At 42.9% G+C, this 16,295-nt stretch overlaps 1 protein-coding gene across 1 annotated transcript in view; it reads left to right on the plus strand.

Moving 5' to 3' along the window:
- Window positions 1-4,559: 4,559 nt before the first annotated feature.
- LOC311223711 (kelch-like protein 10) overlaps window positions 4,560-16,295 on the plus strand; it is a gene marked incomplete at both ends in the record, with an annotated part of 105,085 nt that continues 93,349 nt past the window's right edge. Inside the window, one exon of the mRNA XM_084308483.1 lies at window positions 4,560-4,606. Coding sequence (XP_084164609.1) covers window positions 4,560-4,606 — 47 coding nt within the window. The remainder of the gene's footprint in view (window positions 4,607-16,295) is intronic.

The raw sequence follows: 16,295 nt of genomic DNA on the forward strand, positions 1-16,295 counted from the left end.
AAGAATAAAAAATGATTTTTATATATATATAAATAGAAATGTATGGTTGAAACATGCAAACGTTCAAACGCACACACGCTAATAAGCATTGGAGGCTTTTAACCAGGGCCGGACTGGGGAAATCATTCAGGCCAGGAAATATCGTGCAAAATATAGCCCCACCAGGACATTTTTTGTTACAAAGACTTAATTTCCTGCATTCTGGTGCAGCAATTTTTTTATTTTTACCCTTTAAATGCCAGTGTTTGTGATGGCATCACAAATTATTCTTAAAAAACAGGCTAGCATATGTATGATTAGCAACAACACTGATTTTGATTTTTTTTGTAATGTCAGATTGAAAAAAATACAATCTTTTATTCAACTTCAGCCCTGATCATAACACCACATATTACATTTATAATTCTAACCCTTTAAATGCCAGTGTGTGTGGTCTGTCAACATGGTCTGTGGTCTGTCAACGTGGTTTCATTGCTGGGTTAAGTACTTCTATTCTATTCACATAATATGCTTACTTCATATATCTACTCTATTCACATATATGCTTACCACTTGTATCTATTGCTATGTCCGCCCACTACAATCACGCAAGCTGTCTAACGCCTGTCCCGTCTCCCTATCTCCCTGTCTCCCTGTGAGTTGCTGTCCCGGAGTGCTGACCGGAGTGTCGGATGTCCCGTGATGAAGGCCGGGAGGATGCGACCCTCTCTGCGTGCCCTCCTGTCTCCCAGTCTCCGGCGGTCTCGTAGTGGTGACCGGAGTGTTGGACGTCCCACGATGATGTCAGGGAGGTTGCGACCCTCTCTGCGCCGCCCCCTATCTCCCTGTCTCCGGCTGTCTCGGAGCGATGACCGGAGTGTTGAATGTCCCGTGATTAAGACGGGGAGGACGCGACCCTCTTTGCGCCGCCCCTGTGCCTCAAATAGATACGCTATCAGCTCTATCTTTAATCTTTCAAAATGTTCAGTTGCTATCATTATCAGCTCTATCTTTAATTTTTCAAAATGTTCAGTTGCTATTGCGTGCACTCATCTGTGTTTCACTACACACATGAGTGCATGCTTACCAACTGTTAGTCTGCAACACTACTATCACCGACATCTAAGAAGGGAGATCCCCCCTTGAATGGCCCTTCTAAGGTTTCTCTCCTCCACACTGCCTGTGGTGCATTTTTCCCTATTGTTAGGTTTTAGTGAGTTTTTCCTTACCTTCGCGTGGGGTATGTCTGGGAGTGCTTGCATTCATTCATTTATTTGCATTTATTAAAAATGTGTTGGACCTCATGGTGTTCTTGTTTTATTCTTGACTTATTGTTATGTTTCTTCTTGACTTGTCAAATGCAAAGTAGATTTTTCTGGGGGGGATTATTACAGGCTAGCATGTGTCAATGATTAGCAACAACAGTTTTGTGTAAGGGTCCCGCCTCCACCAATCACATGCGGCTCCCTTTGTGTGTGTGTGAGAGCAAGGGAGAGAGAGAGAGAGAGATAGTTCTCCAACTTGTGTGAGTTGCAGTGATCTCCTGGTTGTTCCCCGCCTAGGTTATCTAACTATTGCGCTGCTGCAACTAGAAACACTGGCCTGGCCTTCTTCTAAATTCAGTGGCCTGACTGCATAATTTTTTTTTGGTATCCCCCCCCCCCACCCGCGGCGGTAGTGTAGTGTAGTGCTGTACAAGTAAGTGTTTTATCACTCAATACATTTTATTAATAATAAACTCAATTAATTGTATCACTCTATCAAGTTCATGCCATGGCATGAAATTGTTCATTCATATTAATTCAAGTATTTGCATGTGAGTGAAAGGTACATGCATCGTTTCAAATATTGTACTGCCACCAGTGCTTATTTACATTTATACAACTGGTTACAAATCAAACAAAGTATTTTAAACAAGTGTTTTCTCACTCAATTATCAAGTTGCCCCATGACATGAAAGGGATTCAAGTATTTGCATGAATGCAAGGTACACATTGGTTCATACATAATATTGTATTGCCTCCACTGCTGTCAGATCAGAGTCAGCGCCAGAACCAATCTAACGGGGGGCATAACAGCGAGGGGGCATACATTCCCATTTAAGAACTCAAACAGTGACATAAAATATAGGCTTCAGAAAACAAATTTTCCGTAAACCAACTGTGACGACCCCCACTTTACCTGCAATGGGGAGTCTTCTGATTTGAATCACCTGTGCAGTGCAGAGAGCTGCCTGCACACTCACAGTATATATATGTTTCCCCTGTCTAACCCCTCTGTCTGTTTTTCCCATCTCCCAGGACAGGTTGTATCAACACTCAACTGGGAATCCTTTGACAATTCTGATTGTATATTAAATTATTGTTTGTTTAGATAGGATTAAATAAATTATTTTGTTAACTTGGTATCACATGCGGACTCCCTATTTGTGACAAACCTCTGGTTTGTCATATATGGGGGCTCGTGCTATTTGGAGGACCTTTTGTGCTAATTAGACATTGACTTTGTTTGTAATTTGGCCTAGTGTGGTTAAATTGGTATTTGTGCTTGGTGATTTTGCTAGCATTTGGAATTTGACTGGCAGTTGGGACAATTTGTTTGGGCTCTGTCTGAGTACAGAAGGGCTCATTTGAAAAAGTAATTAGGCTACTTAATTGGACTAGTGTCTGTGACCTGAGGTTTAGAGGTAGTATTTGTAGCCTGTTGGCTAGAATTTGTTTGTGGCCTAATTATTTGTATGCCAGTGTTAGGGACATGTGATTTGTTCTTGGGGTGTTTGATTGTTTGGGATTTGGGGAAGGTAGCAGTTTGTTTTTGTGCAGATTTCTTGTGGTATAGAGATTTGTTACTTTGTTTGTTATTGCTTGTGTTGAGGCTTTGTAGTTTGATACCTTAACACTTTCAGTGCCGTTCACATAGATCTACGTTTCTGCCGTCCAGCGGTTGAGTGCCGGACACGTAGATCTACGTTTCTGAGTCATTTTTATTATTTTTTTTTCTATGCTTAACGGGCATGCCGACATCCGTGGCTGGTTTTTGGACAGTGACATGCTATTCCTATAGAGTTTCGCTAGATGGCAGTCTCTCCCTACATTGTAACACAATTGTAACAGAAATAGGGTGGCTCTGCTGCATTTGGCAAATGAAATGCATCTCTAGGATTTGTCAATGGTAAAGGTGCGCACAGGTATATAAGGAGTCACACATATAGCGATCTTGGAGAGTGTCTGCGTAGGACTAACGTCTAGAGCTAACGAGACTAACGTCTAACGTTATCGGGTTATAGTAGTTACTGTGTGCGGTATAGTAGTATGCTGCTAACGGCTCCGTCTAACTTGAGTAGACTACCGGGCGCGCGGCGCTGAAGAGACCGGTGGTATAGCCAGCCACGTTGCGTTAGCAGTGTAACCGATATAGCAGGAGGGTGCGTCGAAACCCAAAGCTTAGCTGTGTTTAGGGTAGCCAAAGTATTAGCTTGCGCGACAGAAGCAAGCCAGCAACAGCAGCGGTGGACGTTTCCCAGACGGTACAGAGGACGCCTCTTCCCACCAGCAGAGGATGCCATACAGCACGCTCCGCCAGCTAACCACTGCCTGCTGTTCGCCCAGCCTGCTGGCTGTGCTCGCGGATCGCCGACGCCATCTTGTCACCCGGACGAGCGGTGACAAGAGTGGGTCCGCCATCTTGGCTAAGTACTAACAGTACCACGTGTATCAACAGCAACGTCCATTGAAGTGAACGCTAACAACCAGTGTCTAAGGGGTACCCCGAACAATTTAAGCCGGCTTAGGTTAGGTTTTCTTTGGTAACGTGGGCCCACATTTACTTGGTTTATTTTGTTATTTGTTTATTTGATTGTTTGATTCTTGAATTCCCAATGTGTCTACATTTTATGCCTGGGTTCCCCCAGTACAAGCGGGGTGTTTTAATGTATTGAGCACTAGGTGCCTATGGTGGGAAGAGCTTCCCCTACATTGATAACAAGAGCACCCGGTGCCATATATTAAGGATTAACATTGTAATGGATAACCTGCCCAGGCTTCTATATAAAGTAGACCTAATTGGGATCATTGTGTGTGTCTGTTTCTTTAAGTTCCATTTGCTATTCTAACCTCTGGGTAAATATTGTGACTGCATCATTATTTAACCCTTACACCCCATTTACAGAATAGCATTTGAAGGGTCTATACAGGTGGTCAAGGAAGGGTACTGCTTAAAGGGAAGCCCAATAATACTATTGAACGGACAGTCACTGGGTGTGGGAGGGCTGTCGGAGGTACTGAGGGAGTGAGGGTGTGTGGGGAGCTACTGCTGATCGCCTTGGAAGGCGAGGGAGACCAGAGTACCAGTCCCCAGGTTAGTAAATCCTGGGCCCCATCCACTCCAACTGCAAGCCCTCCAAAACGACGTTCCGGGCCAAAGACGGGGGTACATATAGGTCCAATACTATAGTATCCTACTACCCAGTGTCTGTGTACTACTACTCCCACAAGCAGGGATAATCCACCCTTCTACATTTGGCGTCACAAACAGGATCAACATCCTACTCCACTTCCTTGACACAGACCAGTAGAGAGACCATGACGTCCGAAGAAGGGACCCGCGCCGCGCAGGAGATGACGGCGAAGTTCGAAGAGAGCATCCTGACTGGCAATATCACCTCCTGGTTTGGGAATAGCACCGCACAAGACCGTAGCAGACTACAGAGAGTGGCCCGTTCAGCCGAACGCACAATTGGAGAGGGGCTTCCCACTCTCCAGGACATTTACAACAAGCGGTGCATGGGTAAGGCTAAGAGAATTATCACTCCAGCCACCCAAACAACTGCCTCTTTGAACTGCTGCGGTCAGGCAAGCGATACCGGAGTCTCATGGCAAGCACAGAGAGACTCAGAAGAAGCTTCTATCCCCAGGCCATCAGAATGCTCAATGAACGATAACACTATGTAACAACCATCAAATGCACTCACAGCACACACATCCACACGCACACACTCACTTGCAGCACCCACTTTACCCACTTTAGAACACCTAAACACACTTTATATTTATTGGTAAAGAATTTGCACTACAACCCATACCTCATTACACCTTACTGTAAATTGTACCTAAATTGTACCTCATCCCATTTCTGCGTTGCACTGTATAGTGTATTGTAACTCAGTTACTTCTACTCTGCATTGTACATTGTATATATGTATATACTGAACACTTTTGTCTACGTACTTGACTTCTATTTTATACTTGCTATACTTATTTTATACTTATCAATTTTTGTCTAGCACAGTCTCTGGAGCGTAACAGAAAGAAGCATTTTGTATAAAAGTATTCTGTACTTCTGTATGACAACTAATAAAGAAACTTGAAACTTGCTGGGAGGAGCCAGAATCGAACTGGGAACCTTCCAATTACCAGACGAACACTCTGCCTCCTGACCCACTGCCGCCCCATGAAGTCATTGTCTCTCAGGTAGAGTGTGTGTGTGTGTGTGTGTGTGTGTGTGTGTGTGTGTGTGTGTGTGTGTGTGTGTGTGTGTGTGTGTGTGTGTGTGTGTGTGTGTGTGTGTGTGTGTGTGTGTGTGTGTGTGTGTGTGTGTGTGTGTGTGTGTGTGTGTGTGTGTGTGTGTGTGTGTGTGTGTGTGATTCCTGAAAGGTCTGTCCCATATTGTCATGGCTCCTTCCTCTCTCTGTCTCTCTCTTCCCCCTTCTCCCGCTCTCATTATGGTCAAGTAGGTGCAGGTGTGGTGTTCAGCAAGGCAGCTGGGCCCTGTTCCTCGTACCTGGCTAACTGAGTTAGCCGGATAATTTTCAGCATAGCTTGACTTAAGCCAGACCTTTCCGTTCCCCCGACGTGCGATTGTCTAAATCGCTATGGCAACAGATCAGAAAGTTTGAACCGGCTCCAGAGCAGGGTTTAGTTCAGTTAGCTCGATAACCTGCATGGCCACGCCCTCGCAAAGAAATGCAGCTCGCTTCCTGAAATAATTCTCACAGTCTAGATCCCATTATACAGTTCTGAATTATGTTTTTGTGCTTCGTTCTTCTAGAGGGGGCTTTTGAAATGTAAAATAATATATCTAAAATGCTGATAATAAATCATATTCAGCCTATAGATTTACTTTGTGCTAAATAATGCACGTCATATGTGCCCCGACGTGACCAAACCCGATTTGATCCGGGGAGATACAAGTGTCGAAATCTTGTTTTTTTTTTACTTCTTTGAAATGTCATTAATGTGTTCCCTTATTTGCCCTTATTTGCAAACTTAAATACAACTTGTAAATGAGGTGTTAGATAGTTCGACAAGTATTGTCTCTCAATACTGTGGAAAAACTACAGCCGAGGGCATTTACGCTGGGTGTGGTCTGTCGCGTGTGCTTCACAGGTACTTAACGAGGTGTTGAAACATGCACACACAGACACACGGAGAGAAGAACAATGTTAATACACTATCTTAATGTTATAAGTTATAGCAACGTAACTTGTGACAAACGCAGTGTCTATATAAAAAAGTTAAAAAATAAATAAAAGACCGTTGTCAAAAAACACGAGTCGGGACGCGGGTGTCATTAAATTAAAAAACATTAAAACACATTTAGAATGTCACAAATTTTATGAGCGAACGAATTTCGTTCGAGTGAATTTATTGCAACCTAATAGCATAAGAAGTAAATCCATTCAATAGGGAAACTCAAAGAAAGTAACATTATCAGGTCAGGACGCGGAGTGATATGCTTCCTTTTCATTCGGAGTGAGAGAGGTTGTTGTTGTTTTCATTATACCGTTTCACTATACCTTTTGTGGCTATGTTTTTACATCTAAATGCTTATTGGTCAAGCAGCCATGGTGTGTGTGTTGCTATTTATATAACTTATATAAATAATAAGTATTGTGTCTGTCCACTCAGGGTCCCTTGAAAGGCGCTATATAAAATTAAGTTGTTGTTGTTGTTGTTGTTGTTGTTGTTGTTGTTGTTGTTGTTGTTGTTGTGTCTTTCACTACCACACTACATGTATTTACATCGAAATGCTTATTGGTCAGGCAGCCACGGCGGTGACGTCATTAAGTTGATTGCCATTGATGGGTATTAAACAGCGTGCATACAGTGCTCTGCTGACAGTCACCATGGAGACTACAGCGAGAGCCGTTGCCGAAGCGTTAAACCGGTTTGCTCACTTCGATGCACACTGTGTAGAAGACGAACGCGCACTGGGAACATTCATCACGGATTTCATGTTGCCGGATAAAACGGATCCAGAAAAAAACTCAGATTCTGGTTCAGAAGAAGACAACGAAGACGAAGTTCTTCGGGCTATAATCACTGTCACTGACAGCAATACTGAAGAGCCAGATGATGGTGACGCACCTAACGGATTTTCAGACGAGGTAGAACATGTAATGAGCTTTGTGGGAGTTGAATCTGACGCGAGCCACGAACACAAAATGGAAAGACTTTTGCGATTCACTTGTAAATGCGTCCAGAGTGATAAAGAAAATGACATGTTTGTTCACCGGCGCTCGTGTATCACAAAATTGGACCGTGATGAAATTTACACAAGGCGTTTTGAGATAGCGGCGCTAGAAGAGGACCATAAAGACTTGGTTATTGGTGCGGCTACGTGGCGTAGTGGGCAAGGCGCTCGCCACGAATACTGCTCCACATTGCTTTCAGTTTGGCCGTATTAGGGGGTGGGAAACTGATGGGTGGGGATCGGACGTTGTGGACAGCGACTCCTACAGGTCGGTTGGTGCGCCTGCGCAGTAGAATCAGGAAGTGTCGGGGGCAGCGTGAGCCTTCCACGCGTTACTCCTCGCCACTGAGAGATAGAGCTGCGCAGGTGAAAAGATGCGACTGCTGTTACCTCAAGTACCAGAGGGGACTTGTGCTATGTATGACTTAGTCCACATTGCAGCCGGCTTGTGGGAGGCAAGAAACAGCGTCCGTGACAGGGGAGGGTTGAATTGGATGATACGAAATTGGGATGGGAGAAAATATAGAAAACGGGAGAAAAAGTGGACCAAAAAAAATAAAGACTTGGTTATTATGGCTCAGCTCCAGGCTTTTGGTCGAAAGTCTGAATGGACAATTGGAAATAAATCTATTTCCAAAAAAAGACAACGCGCCTACACGCACTACTTCTTCGGCGCTGTACAAATCTGCCGTGAAACTTTCCTCTTCATCCACGGGTAAGTGCCTTTATTATTGTCTATTTAAAACTAATATAGTACATTATAGTAGAGTATAGTAGCATAGTATAGTATAGTATATTATAGTATAGCAGATAGTATTTATAGACCAAAAACCTTTTTGGATCAATACACTATTTGTGTCTTTTGATTTGTCCTACAATTCAACCCAAATTAATCAAATTAGGCACATTGTTTACATGTTCTATTGAGACAGTATTCTTTCAAGTTTCTGCATTCTTAAATCATGTAGACTGGGTGTGGTACAGGTACTTGTGATGATGATCTAACTATCTCTCTCTGTCTCCCCCTCCCCTCTTCTCTCCAAAGAATAGGTAAGGATCGCTTGATAGCAATTACCAAACACATGGCAGAAAATGGCATGTGTGTTCGCACTAAGAAGCGATCGCCACACAACAACAAGCATTGCATAACACTTGAGGAGATCGAAAAAGTAGTTTGATTTGTGTCGAATTATGCAGAAGATCATGCAGTGCACCTACCAGGACTGAACTGCAACTTCTGTATGAAAAGTGCTATACAAATACAGTTTATTATTATTAATATTAATATCATCCTTTACTTAACTTTCCAAGATTTACAGAAGTGCCAATCTGCCAGAGGCTGAGAAGTCTGCAAAGCTGAAGGAGCAGGAACAACATCTGGAGCATGTAACCTCCGAGAGGGCTGCCTACAACTCCATGCTTAAAGCCGCCAAGGAGATCCGTGATGGTCTTTCTCTGGGTGGTCATGTGCCACCGGCAAGCAAGCCCATGACAATGCATTACAGTTTCGACTACGCTCAAAAGGTGACTACATACCAAGCCCTCTTTCACAACCCAATCCTGTTATAATTGTTATAACTACTGCATTGCTCCCTTTTTTTTCTTTCTAAAATCCTTATTCATTTATTGCAGGTGCACTATCCATCAGACCCCCTTCAGCCAGGGCCCATGTACTTCTTGGCTCCACGCAAGTGCAGCATATTCGGTGTTTGCTGTGAGGCGATTCCACGGCAAGTCAACTATTTGGTGGATGAGGGGATGGAGTCCAGCAAAGGTAGCAACGCCATCATAAGCTACCTGCACCACTTCTTCAAAGACCATGGTCTTGGGGAGACAGATGTTGACCTTCACTGTGACAACTGCAGTGGCCAAAACAAGAACAAGTACATGTTGTGGTACTTAGCGTGGCGAGCGCTACATGGTCTTCACCATCGTGTCAATCTCCACCTGCTGATTGTAGGCCACACAAAGTTTTCCCTGGACTGCTTCTTTGGGCTTCTCAAGCAGCGTTTCAGAAAGACCAAGGTGAACACTCTTGATGAGATTGCAGCAGTCGTAAGGGACAGCTCAGTGGCTGGAGTCAACATACCACAGCTAGTGGGAAAGGAAGATGGCACTGTAATCGTGCAGTCCTACAACTGGCAGGATCATCTGGGGCCTTACTTCAAGCCACTGCCACAGATCAAACAGTACCAGCACTTTAGGTGGGTGTGGTCACTGTGTGTTGTGTATTTACTGTAATTAATTATTCACACTTTAGTGCAAAGAATGTCATTGGCAAATGATACAAATGCATTGATATTGTTATGTGCCCTGTACTAACGTTTCACTTTATTATTGCAGCTTTGATTCCAAGGAACCTGGTGTGGTTGTGGCAAAGATTCATGGCGCTGAAACCAGATTCCAGCTGCTCCGTGACGTCCGTGTCCTGCCGCCTATAGATGGACTTCCTGTGCTGCCACCACCAGGACTGGACTCTGCAAGACAACACTATCTGTTCCACAAGATCAGAGAGTTCTGTGATGATGAAGCTCAAGACATAACATGCCCAGCACCAGCCAAAGTATCGAGCAGTGGTTCAAAAAGACCACGGTGATCACTCTGGAGAGGCCATCAGAACATTGACTTTAGCATGTCTATTTTATCATGCCTATTTTTCTCGTGTTATTTTAAATGATAATAAAATCTTGAAACTTGATTTGTCTTGTTTATATCAGGGTCCCCCATTTTCCTTATAATACATTTACATTTAGTCATTTAGCTTTTAGACTTACAAGGTGTTAGTTTGGCTACATTTACCATTGACCGGCAAAACAACATTTGAAAAATAAATGAAATGGGAAAAGAGGAACCCCCCCCCACAATCTTTTTAAAAATAAAACAACAGCCAGAAACTATGCACTGTTTGAAAAGGAGATGGAGGAAGCAAAGCTTATCTGTTTCCATCCCCCATCAATAACTAATTGCAAAATTATATATACTTCAGCAAGTACAATATGACACGATTTCCAATACATATGATACAATACAATTTGCAAATACTTCAACTACACAAAACACAATCACACATGCACACACACACACTATACTCTCATGTCACCCTTCAAATCATTATCATACAATACGTTGGGCTTCCTCCCTGGTATAATTTGTGAACACGATCTTTTTGAACTTCCTCTTTAATATATTTATAGATTGACTGGATTTGATCTCCTCCTCCAGATCATTCCTCAAGGTAACTCTGTACATGAACTGGGCGGTTTTGTAATCCACCAGGTCCTTTAATTTCAGGACTGAAACTTTTAAAAACAAAGAATTTGTATGTGCTTTATAATAGCTCTCATTGGTTACAATCCTGATAGCTCTTTTTTGGAGCATAACCAAAGGAAGTAGGTTGATTTCATAGGTATTTCCCCAGACCTCAACACAATAATTCAGATAAGGACCAAAGCATTATATAAGATAAAAGAAGATTGTTGGTTCAGCCAATACCTTGACCTCCACATTACGGCTTATGTGAAGCTTCCAACAAATTGACATAACAAAAGAGCCTGACGCAAGGTGTTAATGTCCCCAGAGAGAGAGGGGGGCCATGGAATACAATGCATTCTGGGTAGGGTTGTAGTTGTTTAACACAGAAGTGTGAAACTCTCCACAAAGTTTCAAGGCCATTCATCTCTGAATGCGTTTTGTGATATCACCATGATTCATAGGAAGTAGCTTGAAAAGTATCCCACCAAAATGTTCAAGTGATGGCTTATTTTGAAGGTATGAATCTGTACTTTCATAATATGTAAAAAAGAAAATACGTTGCCTCAACAAGTCCATCCTCCCCACGGCCAGTCACATATACGGATACGGCGCTCGGAGTCGCTATACACACTGTGGTTATTTTAATAACAGCGCATTGCAAATGTGAATCCCGCAGGGATATTTTTAATGAATGAAACCTATCGGGCGTTTGGCTCTGATTCGTTTCATATTATTCGCTGTGTATTTGCTTAACGGAGCGCCGGATTGTGTTTCATTTAAGCATAAATTGAAGCGACTTCATGCGTGGACTGTGGATATATGAATTACGAGGAATCTGAATCTGTGGATTGTTTAATTGTATCACTGTCACTCACACGTTATTGTGATATTGTAACTGGGATTAAAATGTCTGATGAGATGCGCTGTTTTGAGAAATTGAATGAGCCGTTGACGTTTTGACGAATGAATTTGAGAAAATGCATTATCTGTTCAAGCACTGTTATCTGATGATGAACATGAGGGTGATGAACATGAGGTGTCACTGGTATAAACCAAAGGTTAATCAATTCAATGCATGTATGGATGATGTCCGAAACAGATTAAAACCTGATTAATAGTGAAACTGTATAGCCTCCCTCCAAGCCTCTCTGACACCGTTATTTCGGGGGCCGTGCCTTGAAAACTGTGTTTATATATAAAGTACATGATACCTAAGCCTAGCACATACAGTACAGATCCTCATAAGTATCTATTAATTCGTATCAATTAGATACTCTTTGGGCTTATTTGTATCTACTTATTCTGAAAGAGTTGAACTAATTATTTTCGCTAGCAAGATCTCATTCGATTATTCATTCCATTAAGCCTACTGCCAGCAGGCACATTTAAAGAAATATAATCTGATTGATTGGGGTAATGAGGGACTTAACATTAGCCTATAGATCAGTGATTCCCAACCTGGGGTCCGCCAGGGGACGCAGGGGGTCCGCCAGACCACAGATGATTTGATGTCTTTTTTTTAAAAATTTAAAAAAAATTAAAAAAAATATTTATTATTTTTTTCTTTCAGATAAATATTTAATTAGCATATTTTTATCATCAGAAGCATGAATAGTCTCTCCACTACAATACAAAATAAAGATAAATAAATAAACATCTAGACATGATTTTTGAACGTTAACAGTAGCCGCTAAAACGCGAATCAGTTGACTGTATCACTTTCCGTAGCTAGCCTAGCACGCTAGTTAACTTTCTCGGCTCGTCTGCAGTCAGCCGCCAGAGGCGAAAATGTGTGACAAACGAAAAGGAGATGACGGCAGCTCATCTGCAAAAAAAGTTAGGACCTACAGCAATCGGGAAAATTACATCACCATGGGCTTCACTGAGGGACCAGACAAACGACCCGAGTGTGTGATTTGTGGAGAAAAGTTGGCAAACTTGAGCCTGAAGCCCAGCAAGCTGAAGAGACATCAGGCGTCTAAGCACCCAGAAACCGTTGGGAAGGATCCGGACCTTTTTTCGGAGGAAAGAACAGTCTCTCAAGGCGAACAAGCCCGTTGATGTTAGAGTAGCGTGGAGCAGGTGTGGCAGTGATTTACAGAAGGCTACCGAAGCCTCCTTTGAGTGTTCGCTTTTAATTGCAAAAGCAAAGAAACCGCACAATATTGGCGAGCAGCTCATCAAACCAGCCTGCATCAAAATGGTTTAGAAACTGTGCGGCCCACAGGTGGCGGATAAACTAAAATCAGTACCACTCTCGAACAATGTAGTGAAAGACCAAATTGATAAGATGTCAAGTGATTGCGAGCAGCAGCTGTCAGAAAAGCTTAGAAAGGGTCCATTTGCCATACAACTTGATGAAACTACAACTGTCGCAGACGAGGCTGTGCTCATCGTTTATGTGCAGTATATCGAAAATGAGGATCTGAAGCAGGACATTCTCATGTCAGTCAACCTTACTACCACCACTCGAGGTGAGGATATTTTTACTGCAGTGGATTCTTACTTCATTCAACATAAATGCAAACCGTTCACCATTAGGGCCTGATTTGAGAGGATGAATACAGGATTTGAATATTGGCCAAAATTTTGAAATACATATGGTGCAAGATGAGATTTGTTGATTGAAGGCACAAGTCAAAGAAGCATAGTGGGTCTAATTATGATGCATATGCCTGTGTATAAGCAGTTTGTTATTAAAATGACAAAAGAAAGTATTAAAATGTCAAAAAAAAGTATTTTAGGGTATTTTATTAGGAGGGGGGTCCAGGAATTTCATCAGAGATGTTTGGGGGTACCTGGGGGAAAAAAGGTTGGGAACCCCTGCTATAGATTATGCATTTAACTTGTCGTGAGGCTATTGAGCCGTACTGTATTATACCCATTCTGCAATCTGTTAATAAAGTTTTCAATCAATCAATGCCGTTAGAAAATCAGGATTTCTGCGATCGACACCTGCTGTCTTTTCAGGTGAGGCGGCCGCGCGCAATTATCCTGAGTATCAAGTCTGGTTCGAATTAACGAGACTGAATCAGCGTTCGAGGAACAGAGAAAGCCTGGATTCAAACATCGGGTTAATTGAATCTGGATAATGGGACTTTTGATCAACTTAGTTGAACAAGGTACGGGGAATAGGGCCCTGATCTTAGGTCTGTGGGCATATTACATCAGGGTATATAACCCCGCCCCAGACGTGGAGAAGCTGTCAGATCGTAAACTCTCGTTACCAGTTAGTCGTGTTACTTTGCTCGTATTCTCTATTCTGATGCTTCTAGTTGTTCGCCTGGATCTCATGTTCTTTGACCGTGTCTAACTTTGTACTCTCGTCCTCTCTCCTCAGCCTGCTCGGCGAAGACCTGGAGACACTGGCCTGGCTCACAAGGAACTGCTCTGACACCTGCCTGGCTGACTATCCCTGTCCCTGCTCTGACCCCGTCTGTCTGACTCTCTTGCCCCCACGCACACCCTGGACATTATGAGTATCACCCCTGTGTATCGACCCCTGCCTGGACATTGACCATTCTATTAAATATACCCATATTGGGTTTAAACCTGTCGGCCGTTTCTCCTTGTCTGCTAATTGGGTTCCAAACACAACCGTAATACATATATGTGTCTTCAGTACAGTATCTACACTGTACATGTTACTAGGCAACAAGGACACTGCCAGCTGTTTTTGTAATTGACCTATCTCAACCCTATATCTCAAATAGACTAAAAAGCAGATCTATTGTAAACCCTATGCAATATTCATGTATATTTGGATATTTGAAATCTGTTAGAAGTGAATAGTTAGTATCACAGCGCCACGGTGGTGCAGTGGTTAACACTGGTTAACACTGTTGCCTCGCAGCAAGAAGGTCCTGGGTTCGATTCCCTCTTGGGGACCAGGTTGCCAGGTACCCAAGTGGGGTATCTCCCGGGCCTTTCTGTGTGTAGTTTGCATGTTCTCCCCCGTGCTCGCAAGGGTTTCCCCTCCAGAAAAAGAGATAAACCAAATGGTAAAACATGCAGAACAGATCTCCAACGCTGTTGTGTCCCTGGCAAAGACAGACTTGGATTGGTCCTCGGGTCACTATTACCAGTATGGTATTGTTTAATAGAAAAGACAGAAGTTTACTGTGACCTAAACTATTTATTACTTTTGTCCAACAAAAACAACAACAATAATAATAGCCTAATAATAATAATAATAATAATAATAATAATAATAATAATAATAATAATAATAATAATAATAATATGATGATGATGATGATGATGATGATGATGATGATGATGATGATGATGATGATGATGATGATGATGATGATGATGATGATGATGACAACGAAGAAGAAGAAAGTGATTTTCATAGTGTCTTCCTCTTCGTCATCATCACCATCACCACCACCCACTGGCATCAGTAGACTCCCTCTGTTTATCCCTGTGTCTGCTATAGTGCCGGGTGCTCAGTGTCCACAGCAGAGTTACAAGTGGTGACGTAACATGCTTTCACTACTACGCCCCAAAACTGTGGAACTCTCTCCTGCAGGTCATTAGGACAGCACACTCGGTTGGCACTGCTCAAAACGTACCTTTTTAAAATAGCTTTTAAATGTCAAATCAAATCAAATCAAATCAAATGTATTTGTAAGGCCCGACAACACACGTTAATGTCCCCATGGACCGGACACGTCTTCTTTAAACAAGTCAAGAAGAAACATCACAATAAGTCAAGAACAAAACAAGAACACCATAAGGTCCAACCAATTTAAAATAAATGCAAAATAAATGAATGCAACACTCCCAGACATACCCCACGTGAAGGTAAGGAAAAACTCACTAAAACCTAGCAATAGGAAAAAATGCACCACAGGCAATGTGGAGGAGAGAAACCTTAGAAGGGCCATTAAAGGGGGGATCTCCCTTCTTAGATTTCGGTGATAGTAGTGTTGCAGACTAACAGTTGGTAAGCATGCACTCATGTGTGTAGTGAAACACAGATGAGTGCATGCATTAGCAACTGAACATGTTGAAAAATGTAAGATAGAGCTGATAGCGATAGCAACTGAACATTTTGAAAGATTAAAGATAGAGCTGATAGCGGATCTATTTGAGGCACAGGGGCGGTGTAATCACACCCTGTCTTAATCACAGGACGCTCAACACTCCGGTCATCACGCCGAGACAGCCGGAGACAGGGAGACAGGGGGGCACGCAGAGAGGGCCGCATCCTCCCGGTCTTCATCACGGGGCGTCCGACACTCCGGTCATCACTCCGGGACAGCAACTCACAGGGAGACAGGGAGACGGGACAGGCGTTAGACAGCTCGCGTGATTGTAATGGGCGGACATAGCAATAGATACAAGTGGTAAGCATATATGTGAATAGAATAGATATATGAAGTAAGCATATTATGTGAATAGAATAGAATTACTTAACCCAGCAATGAAACCACGTTGACAAACCACAAACCACGTTGACAGACCACGGACAGAAGGCAGTAAGAAGCTGATCCATGGCCTCGGTGGTGCACGTAGAACAGTCACTGCAATCTTGGCCAAGACCCCGAGACATCCACCACCTTGGTCAGCACTACGAGACAAGCACT

The sequence above is a fragment of the Notolepis coatsorum genome, assembly GCF_963971535.1.
Source record: "Notolepis coatsorum genome assembly, chromosome: 2".
Classification (NCBI taxonomy): domain Eukaryota; kingdom Metazoa; phylum Chordata; class Actinopteri; order Aulopiformes; family Paralepididae; genus Notolepis; species Notolepis coatsorum.